Source organism: Gavialis gangeticus, unplaced genomic scaffold (assembly GCF_001723915.1).
Source record: "Gavialis gangeticus isolate Ggan-Ray unplaced genomic scaffold, GavGan_comp1, whole genome shotgun sequence".
Taxonomy (NCBI): Eukaryota; Metazoa; Chordata; order Crocodylia; family Gavialidae; genus Gavialis; species Gavialis gangeticus.
This window is the reverse complement of record NW_017728997.1, coordinates 38885411-38896658: the sequence shown is the minus strand read 5'-3', so window position 1 is coordinate 38896658 and position 11248 is coordinate 38885411. Positions and strand designations below refer to the sequence as shown.

The 11248-nt window shown below is 38.4% G+C and overlaps 2 protein-coding genes across 2 annotated transcripts in view; one reads left to right on the top strand and one right to left on the bottom strand.

The window, feature by feature from the left end:
• Positions 1-11248, top strand: part of SYN2 (synapsin II) — a 509614-nt gene that overhangs the window by 157482 nt on the left and 340884 nt on the right. The gene's annotated exons all lie outside the window — the stretch shown is intronic.
• The window catches only part of TIMP4 (TIMP metallopeptidase inhibitor 4), a 69372-nt gene that overhangs the window by 8952 nt on the left and 49172 nt on the right, over positions 1-11248 (bottom strand). Inside the window, exon 2 of the mRNA XM_019505085.1 lies at positions 5765-5862. Within this exon, the coding sequence (XP_019360630.1) occupies positions 5765-5862 (98 nt within the window). The remainder of the gene's footprint in view (positions 1-5764; positions 5863-11248) is intronic.

Here is an 11248-nt window from a genome sequence, read left to right as displayed (position 1 = left end):
CCAAATAGCTAACCACCCCCAAATAGCCAACCACCCCAAACACCCAAACCACCGGTGTTATAAAGCTACAAACAGGACATCAACCCCTGGGCTACAACTTAACACAGGCTGCCAAAGGTGTGACCTGCCCCTTTACCATTACTCGGAGCAGGGGTAGTCAGGCCTCTTTCCCTTCTTGTTCTAAGAGGGCTCCTTCCCCCTTAAGAGAACTGTCTCCCTTAGTTCCAGCCTGGAGTTTATGTGGGCCCAAGGCCCTGCCCTTTCCTGCCAGCTGACCAGGTACAGGTGCTGACTAATTTCCTCCTTAGCCAGTTGCCATGGCAACCTGCACCTGGGCTCCTACCTGGCTCTTTGGGCTCTCCCCAGGCAGTTCCTACTCTTCTAGGAGCGGGGCACCTAAGTGCCCTGCAACAGTTGCCTACATGCATCCAGGCCCAGGCTTAGCCCAGTGCGATTTACTGTAAAAACAATGAATTTTGTTTAGTGAGATAAGGCATTACAAATTTCCAACATTCAGAAGTCAACTGAAATGGGAAAGCTTAATATGTAGCCCATGCAGCATTCAAGATATAACTTACTCTTCAAATAGCATAGTAAATTCTGAAATCCATTTTTAAAATAGCTCCTGTTAAAAGAGCAAAATAAATCCCATTATACCCATACATGGGAGGAAACCATTAGGTGCTAATCAAGTTCTGAATGGTTGTCATCACCTGATATGATCTGACTGAAACTCCATCATAGAGGAGGCCCCTTTAGTTACATCATGCTATGTGTAGACAGCTGTGGACAATTGCAAGGTTCATAGCTCTCAAGGGCAGGTTCTCCCAAATGCAGTTGGCGTCATTGGAAAATATGTTCATGATATGCAAGTTCTCTCAGGGAATTTAAGTGGTATAGGGTCCTAGAAAATATACTGTAAATATGTTGATTTTCTTAAGCCTTTTGATTAAGGAATGGAAAAATAATGCAAAAACTGACTGTTGTCATTAGACTGGTACAAAAATATTAGATGCTAAACTGAAATTAATGAAGGGAACAAAATCCCAACCAAAAGATGTTCCATCCTAAGTAAAGCAACACCCATGTCAACAAAACAAGCAAGCCCCAAAATACTAAATAATAGGACAGCATTTATTTATATTTCCATGAGGTAAATTAAATTATCTTAGCCTACAAAGGTTGTCCCAATGTCTCAAAAAGGAGGCCAGAGAACATGTGCGTGTTATAAAAAGGCTGCTTATAGTAAAAAAATGAACCTGAATATTTGAGTGCCAAAACTCTATGACTCAAGTTGAAATCAAAGCGGTCTCGAGTGCTCAGCCCTCTGAAAATTAAGACAGCTGGGGCAGGCACATTTATGTACTCACACAGGAACTGAATGATAAGGCACCCTTAAAGGGATCTCACAGCACCCCAGAATGCCAATACCGTGGTTGAGAATCACTGGCATAATCTGTAACTTAAGTTAATATAACTTGTCAATTGCTTATAAGACCAAACTGTAGCTAAAGTGTTATTTTACAGTATAACTGCTTTCATGTGAGCTAAACTAACTTGAGAGAGATTAGCTAGAGTAGATAACTTGAGAGGATTGTACAGTGAAGACAGTCATAGAGACCTATACCAATCAAAATTTAAATTGTAAAAAGTATTGCTATAGTCTGGATAAAGGACCTTTAAAATAAATAAATAACTAAAGGCCTGTGCTGTGATGCACTTAGATCTTAGGTTCCTTTAGGGTAACTAATTTAGATAAAAGGCTTCTATAAAAGAAATTGACTGATGGAAGCAGAAGTACTGGTTGTTCAGTAGGTGGCACCATTCTCTCTATAGGTGATGATCAATCCTAGATCTATGCTGTCATAGAGTCATATTTGAGGCCATGACCACTGGGAGTCACTGAAAGATCTCATGTTCCTTTTCTTTGGAACATGTGCTCTAACCCCAATATCCCAAATAAGTTTGTACTGTCATATTTATGTTCTGTATGCTATATGTCCAGGTATTTTCAACTGTATCAGGCATTACTTTTCTAAATTACTGTGTACTATAGTGATGTTTCAACATTCACTGAGTTTTATTCTGGATCCAGATACATCCTCTAGTACTGGAGTAGTGAGAATTTTTCCCACTTTTTGTTTGTAGGACAAATTCATTCCTGTCATAAACTTGTCATACAGCCTAGAAATTTCATTGGAATTGCATTTGCATGTGCTAGATCTGAATTTTTCCTATGTATTAATCAAAGTTTATGAACTATATTGGTTTTCTCTCAGATGGTGCGTTCATATTGGTCTTCATTTTACCACTCATTTCCTTAGCAGTTTTTCACAGCTGTTCCAATTACAGTTAGTAGGACTACTTACATAGTAAAGTACTACTCAATACAATTGTGGGTGGCAAAATCAAGCCAATTATTATTTATATTATAAAAACCACATCTTCTTACAGATCATTCACTTTCCCCTGCTGTTAATTCAAAGTTCTAAACAGTGTTCCAGTGCAAGTCAATAACAGCAACTGAAAAAATTGCTAGCTTAACTAAACTAACTGTTTGTAAATGGAAAACATACAGAGTACAGTGTGTCAGTATTACTGTGTTACTGTTATAATGAATAATTTATCAAACTAGTAATAAAGGTATGATGTTAATTGCAAAAAAAATTAATTGTGCTAATATCATTAGTGCCCCAAACTTTAAATATGAGTAAAGTTTCTTCCAGCCCAGTGAAACTTGTATTTTGCTGTAATAGAAGCAGTACTTTTAAAATAACAATTTCAACATAATGTTTTTTGTTTTGTTTTGGGTTGGGGTTTTTTTTTGCAATGGGAATAGCTTAAAGGAGTCCCTTCTATGCTGAAAGTACCCAACATTTTACCAAGGGTAAAAATAAGTGGAAGAAAAAGTGCACTGTTTGGCTCACTAGTACATATAAAACCATTTGTTTGAAAAAAAAAAAAGCTAAGTACAGACATTCAGGGAGTATTAGGGGGAGGTTAGATTGGGTTCAAAATGGCCACCCACTGTAAATTAGTTCACCCCAGATATGTACCTCATGTTTTATTTTGCTGCATTCCAAAGTCATTTACACCAACAACATGTGTAAACAGCTGCACCATTAAAGCGGTGCAAAAGGGAATTAAGCTGCTTTAAAGGCCAATTTTGTGGCATGTACAATTGTCCAACTACACTAACTTTAGTGCCAAGTGCCTGAACATGTATGCACTTGCCAAAAAAATCTCTTAATGCGCATTATCTTAATGTACATTAAATTTAGTTGCATTTAAATGCATGTGTAGACATGCCCTGTTACACTCAAATACTTTTTTTACAACCTTCTCTAAGACCCTGTTGAGAAGTAATTGAAAACATTTTAAAAATGCATTTCCTATTTGCTTATACTGAGTAGAAGCTGATCAAACAGTTCTCTAACAGTGTTCCAGATACATAATTTGAAATTGGAGCTATTTTCATTAAACATATGTTGCAGGTCACATGTTTTTGTTGCTGTAGGTCACATGAAAATGAGCAAATTAGCATTGAGTTTCTGTGACAAATTGTCAACATGAATGCATAACTTTAATTTAGTCTTGAGCCCTTCAGCTACCCAGCTTGTTTGCAAATTTGTTTCCAAGCTCTGGTTTGCAGAGCTGGCTAATCCTATTGTTTACCTACTCTTCCTTGTTTCCAGCTGAAGTTGAGAAGAATTCAGAATTTAAGTCCTAAGGGGTTGTTTTTGGGGGGTTGTTTTTTCCTGCAATAGGATAAATAGCTGAAATTTAAAATTTTCTGCACAATAGCATTTAAAAAACTAATTCAGAAAGGCCAAATCCTTCATTTTGATATTTGTATTTGAAACCAACATTTTGATATTCCTAAAAGAAGAATATTTTACTTGTTGAAATGATACAAAATGTGTCCTTTTGAATCATTTCAGCATTAACTGCTTTCCATATGGTACTGCTGCTTCTTTGTCTTTTAGATTCACATGCTTTAATTGGCTTTCATCTACTATGATTATGCATAGTCACATGATTCCCAACATGCACCATGCAGTTTGGTTAGAGAAAAATCAATTCATTATATAATAGGAAAAGTAGTCTTCCAGAGAGCCTGGGTCATAGGAAATAATGGGATTGGTACAATCATTCCCATAAGGGAATGAACCACATGGAAATGCAATGTGTCATATTAGTTCAAAATCTAAAATATTCCAGTTTGGGCTAAACTGATCTAAATTACACTATTTTGTTTTCAGTTTCCCTGTGGAAAATATCAATGTTTCAGAAGCTTCATGCTCTGAAAGCCATTTTAATGGAAAATTCCCAACTCTATGTTCAGTTGTTAAATTGCATTAAATGGAGCTATTTGAGAATCCCTATGTTGAAATATTCATGGATATGAATCCCAAAGAAGTCCCAGTGTAGCAGATGGAAGTTTGTTTAAAAATCAGATGAATGTTCATAAATAATTATTTGTAATACTGCATGCAGCAGTTATGGTACATATTTCTCACTGCACTATTTTATGACTTCTTTAAAAGCAAATGCTAGGGAAGAGATCCATTACTTTTCATTCTAATGGTCAGTGCTACCAGGTGAATCCGAAGAGAGGTTATAACCAGTATCTCTTAGAATTAAGAAATGTATGTACAGTATATGGGATCATAAATGATCTAATATTCTATGCTTTAACTTGAAGTCAGTGCTAAGTAAATTGAATACTATGTATACAAAAAAGAGAACTGTATCCATTACATTCCATTTGCAGTTGTCATTTATCAGTTATAGCATTTCTAGAGCACAACATGATTTTTTTTTAATTATTCCTTGATAGCTGGTAAGATTGATACCTGCTGGTATTACCATCACCATCACCATCAGTGTAAGCAATTCTGTCTCTGCACTGCTTCCATGTGTCATGTTTGCTGTTCCAAAACTAGACTGTGGAAGGTATTTTAGCAGTAAGCCCACTGAAGACACATAACAATCCCCCTCCCCCACCCCCTACATTTTTTAGTGATACCAAGAAATAGCTAAATCATAGTCTTATTCACCTCAATGAGAGCTTGTACATGATTTGTGTGGGACCAATATCTGTTCCCATAAGAGTGTATTATTAAAAGTACCTGACAAGTAGAGGTGAACAAATAGGGGCAAAAACAGTTTGATGAACATTTTACCAAATTCTGAATCACTTTTAGATTTTGTGCACACCCACATTTTTGTTTGCTTTTCTGGGAACATTCATAAAAATGGATTTTTTGTTTGTATGTGTATATGGGAAGGGCTCTTCTTTTTGCAAATACCCCTATTCACTTGTGAATAAAGGTCTTTGCTATTTCAGCTGGAAAATTTTGTTCTCGGTTTATAAAATGTGTGTCATCCAGGGAAAAATGAGAAACAATGTCATGTGAGTTGGATGACCAGGCATCCACTACAAAGAGAAAATAAGCAAAGATTCATAGTGAATAGTGAACATAGGTTAAAAGTATGTTTGCATAAAGTGTTCATCAAACAATTATGAATAACAGATACTTTTTTCAAAATCAGCTTGTTGGCAGATACTTAAATGAACAGGAATAAGAAATATATATTTTATTAAATTATCCACTATGAGCAGTTCACCCAGCCATAATCCTAAGAGTCAGACAAATCCTGCTTACAAATTCTAAAGATTTTTGTTGCTTACTTCAGCTGAAACATGCCCTACTAAATTAATCAGAATTGCACTTCAAAACAACCAAATGATTCCATGTACCTTTATTTGTTTGATTTCATACCGGATCATTTTGTGTGTGTCAAGAGGGTCATCACTGGCAGGAACCACCTTTTCACTGGATATTTTTGCACGAATTACTGCCAGGAGAAAAAAAGGCTTAATTACAAAAGAGCATATGCCTGATTTTTCCATAATTATTGCATATTATATTTTTCCTTTTTTACAATCAACGTAACTGGTTGCTGCTTTATTCTGGTGGATGTTGCATCTAATGTTAAAAAAAAAAACTACTAATGCTCATTAATGGAAATATGTTAAAGATTAAGTTAAGACCTAAAAATATTTCCATAGTTTAGTATGGAAACATAACATCATTTTCAATAAAGCAAAATATGTTGCACTGATTTGAAATTGTCCAGTATTATAGATCTAGCACCAGATATTCTAAAGGTCTCAATACCAAGTGGATCCCATTCAGCCACTTTATTTCTATACCCAATTCAGTGCTCATGACTTCTGAGCTCTCCTGGATATCTGGCTTGAGGTGCACACTGCCTTAGATGAAAACTGTATCTCTAAGGCTAGGGACAGACATTGCACATAACCAGTTTAAATGATCATAAATTGATTTAAACCTGTAACAGAACAGATGTTCACTGCACATAAACCAGTTTGAAAATGGCTGAAACTGGTTTGACATAAACCTGGTTGAATCAGACTTAACTGATTTGGCAATGGTTTATGCAATATCTGTCCCAGATCTGTTGCTGGTTTAAGTTAAACCACAGTCCCGCAGAATCCCAGCTTGCTCTCTGGGCTGGGCAGGGCTCTCTACTTCACAGCAGAGCTGGCTCCTCCCCTCTGATCCCTGGCTGGAGCTCAGCAGATACTGTAGGTGTTTGCCTGGCTTCCCCCTGCTTTCCCCTCTCCGCTCCCTACCCCCTGCTTAGCAGGAATTTCCCTGTCCCCTCTGCCTTACACAGACATTAGCATTAGCTAGCAGATCACATGCTGGCTATGGCCCATGCTGTGGCAGGTGGGACACAGGCAGAATCAGCAAGGTAGCTGGTAATGTCCCTCTATTGTTTTCTTAATGGAGTGATAAACATTGAGTTAGAGGTGATAAACACTATGTTATCAATTCCCTAATGGACTGGTAATAAGGGCGGGGGAACCCCTCCCTAATCAGAGCATCCTGCCAGGGCCTTGCCATACCCCCCCAGCTCAGCACCATGGAAGTGAGGGAGGGCTTTTCTAGTGCCCCCCTGGCTTCCAGCCTGAGCCACTGCAGGCAAGTGCCTGCATTTCTGAGATGTCTGTTCAGTTATAAACTGATTCAGCCTAGCCAGGTCAGACTAACCTGCAAAGATTGAATCAATTCAGACTCAGGCTTTTTAAATGTCTATCCCTAGCCTAAATGTCCTGTTGCAGAGGTCAGCAACCTAAGGCCTGCATTCCAGACCCGGGCTGTGAAGGTGTACAATCTGGCGCATAGAGATATGATCTCACACAGGGAATCAGTGACATAGAGCTGTGCCACACCACCCATTGGCTCTGCAGTGCTCCGCTCTACTGTGGAGCCTGCTGCTCCACAGCACCTGAGCTTATAGTTGCTGCAAATTGGCTGGGAATGTGATAGCTGGCTGCTCTGCAGTTGGAAGAGGGGTATACTCTTCTGGCCCTCAGGAACAACTAAATCATAAGGTCTGGCTGGCACAGGCAAAAGGCTGCTGACTCCTGTGCTATTGAGGTTTGATTCTGCACCCACAGTTATCAGTGGAAAGGCTTTTTAAAAAATGTATATGGCTTTGAATCATCATGCACAAATCTAGCAGTTGAACAGACTGTAGTCAGCATTCAGTAATATCAGGACACGTGAGCTAGAAATATGAATGTTCTGCAGGAAATTAGTAGATAAGATCATGCATCCAAGTTCTTTCTCCTGCAACAAACAGTAGCCACAGCACAGTAGCTGTGTCAAACTGTGTAACTGTGTAGCTTCTATTGTTGCCTTTAGTGATATCTTCAATGCTTTACCTACCTAGTGCACAGAAAATAAAACACTTCAGTTTTTATCCTGAAACAAATAGTTTGTGTCATAAATACTCAGGTAACATATAAATGCTTATGAGGGGAGGAAAAACCTTAATGCTATGATTTCTGGCTTAACTGCTGGCTGCTTCAGCAGAATACTTTGTACTGCATTCTCATTTGTGTTGTAGAGGTACAATTGCCCTTTCACTCCTGCAACAAAGGTTCTGGCCTGAACTTTTTATCATGGTCCTTTGCTTCTCATTTTTCCATTTAAAATGCCTGTTTCCTCCTCTGTAGTTGGAAGAATATGTTTACCCAGTATTTTCCCATCTTTTATCAAGTATCCTTTAAAAATATTCTAGATGGTATTTGGATGGCAGGCAGCTAGACACAGATGTAGGTATAAAAATAGTCTTTTGACTAGTTGGTTAGAAAAGCCGATTTTCCCTATCTAGTTGTCTCATCTACAGATATTAAATAAAAGGAGATAAGAGACTAGGCACAAAGTTCTTCTTGAGCTTTTTCAGGCATATAGTAAGAAGGCAGAAGTTGTTCTTCAGCAGTTATTGGAAATAGTTCCAGATACTTTCAGAGTTGTGCTTTTTTTATTTCTACCACTGAAGAAGGTAAAAGAGGTCACAATTCTTAAAATAAATATGCAATGTATGTATGTCACTTAAAAATGTGTTCTGTACACTCTGAAAAAAATCACGGTAGTCATCCTAAGGCGGGGGGGAGGTCTCTTGGTAATTAGATCTGAGAAAAAAATGAATTGATTTCTATAACACATTTAAAGTTGGAATGTTTTTCATCATGCTAAACAAGGATCATAGCTCCATCTAGAACGTAAAGGTTGAAAATATAGGTTGCTTACATAAAAAAACCTCAAAAACAAAAAACAGGGCTTCACTTTAAACTCTGCATGCCCCTGCACCGAGCCCAGCACACGCCCAGAAGAGCCATCCTGTTACTTGGACCTGGCTCACTAAATGTCTGTATAGATCGGGAGCTTCAGCAAGGGAGGGGGGCAATTTTATCTAATAGCTGACTAAGTCAGTTATTAGATAAAAGTTCCAAAAAGCTCTGCTGAAGTGCATCATCTGTACAGACATTGTGGAGCTGGGTTGAACTAACACGCTGCCGCTTCCAGTAAAGCATGGTTTGTTTGGTGTTTTTTCATGTCTGTCAGCAGCCATACAGTAGATGACCTTAAGCCATTGTATCTTAAACAAAGAAAGAAGTGGGCCTATAATGTGGCCTAGGTTGTAATTTGTTTAGAGCAGTAAAAAGGTCACCTTCGGCTAATAACAGGCAATTTTCATTTCCTGCTTATTAGGGGAGCAAATTGAATAAATTAATCTGTGTGATACCTTGGAGTCTGAATCCATGAATGAAATATCAGTCTAGATCCTAAAAGTATGTCCAACTTATGTGTTGGATGATGAGGAAAGGGTAGATCAGAAAGTACCTACAGATGTGTTATGCTCCCACTTAAAAGTGCTTTCAAGTGCTTATATTTTAATATAGTTTAAAATAATGTGTTGAGGATGGTGAGCATTAATTCTTTCTGTTTTGGAGGAAAGGAAGTAGGTTTAGCCTTTCCTTGCAACACTCCTTATTTAAAAAAATCCTCACTTAAAAGGTTTAACAGTACATAGAGAAAATTATTAAGGGACTGTAGTTCCAAAATTGCAAAAATAGCCCCAATATCAGACAGTATTTACAGTTAATGAAACTTTAAAATCCAGCTAAAGCTACATTCCCCCTTGCACCTCAAATTGAAACGCAAGCTATTTTCAGTTATTCATTACTTGTGACTATCAGAGAAGAACGCACACTTGCTATCACTAAATGGGTCAAACAGCACCACTGGAGCTATATATGGCTGGAAGTACAATGTTTTAATATTGCTAACAGGCAATCAGGGTTAAGGGAAAAACTGAAATCCATCTTTAGATTTGTTGTTGTGTTTTCATATTTTTAAGAGAAAGCATCTTTATGTTAGAAGGATTCTAACTTGAGATTTTAAGGTAAAAAATTATGTTTGTTAAAGGAGGAAGTCTGGGACTCAAGTATTTTTTCTTTACTTCTCAACACTGCTCTCCTCAAGTCTCATCCAAACACACACAAATCTTTCAGGACCTTTTAGTCTTTCCTGTTTTTCTTTTTTCTGTTCTTTAAGTTAAATTTTTCAATCATACCATCTAGCTGTCTTCTAAAACCTCTTATTCATGCAGTTGCTTCTGTTTCTAACCACAAGCACTTCCTGGTTTAGCATTCTTTGGCCAATACAATGATGCTTCTCTACTCCTAATGCAGATTTTGACACATGATTCTTCCTGGTCTGTAGTTTTTTTTTATACTGTGATTTCAACTATAGCACTGCTGACTCGGCTTCTTGAATGCATACCTAAAAACTAACTGTAGTCACTACTGTGTTGTTTTAGCATCACCATACCATTTTATGAACTAGTTATTGGGTCCCTATCAAGAATCTAGGTACACAGAAGTGTCTGCATGTGGCTGTTAATATGATAAGTCCAAACTGATCTTTCTAAATCTCTTTTTGTATTAAAATATACATATATTAAAAAAGAATTGTGTCCTAGCCTAACATAATCACTTTAGTATTAGTTAACTAGTGTTAAAAGCACTTAGGTCCACATATTAAAAGTGTAAAAGCAGCTAACCTTGTAAGATCAAAGTCTTTTCATCTCCACCTTCCAGATAGGGAGAAACAAGTGAAAGGTGGTTAAAATTCTCAAGACCACACAGGGAGTCTGCAGCACCAAAGTTGAAACTCCCTGAAAGGTCGTGGGTTCTCAGTCTTGTGCTGGGTTCACTAGGTTCTAGCACTTGAGCTAGTGAGAGATATTACACATAAGCTGGTTTAAATCATCAAAAACTGATTTAAACCTGTAATAGAACAGACATTCGGTGAACATAAACCAGTTTGAAAATATCTGAAACCAGTTTGAAATACATCTGATTGAATATAGTATCAGACTTAAGTTATTTGGCTCAAACTCATTTATGCAATGTCTATCCCAGATTCCTTCCTAATTTAAGTTAAACCAGACTCCTCCAGCATGCTCTCTGGGCTGGGCAGGGCTCTGATCTCTGCTGCAGACAGCTGGGCTGGCCCCTCACCTCTGCTCTCTAGCAGGAGCAGGGGGAGTGCAGGGCATGGCCAGACCCTGGCCTGCCATGGTCCCTGAGGCAAATTCCTCCCTCCACAGCTTGGGTTTGCCAGCCCCAGCCACACATCGATGGCTTGCCTGCAGCCAGGCAGGGACAGAGTTAATTATTCCCTCTGTCCCCTCTCTCCCCATGGGGAGCACTGGGGTTTGACCATAGTCTCCGCAGCTTGCCTGCAGCCAGGCAGGGAGGGGGTTAATGTGACAGGGGTCCTGGGAGGTGGGGGGAGGCAAGCCAGTCCCCTGTAAACAGATCCAAGCCCTGCACCTAGAGGGCCTATAAGCCTAGAGT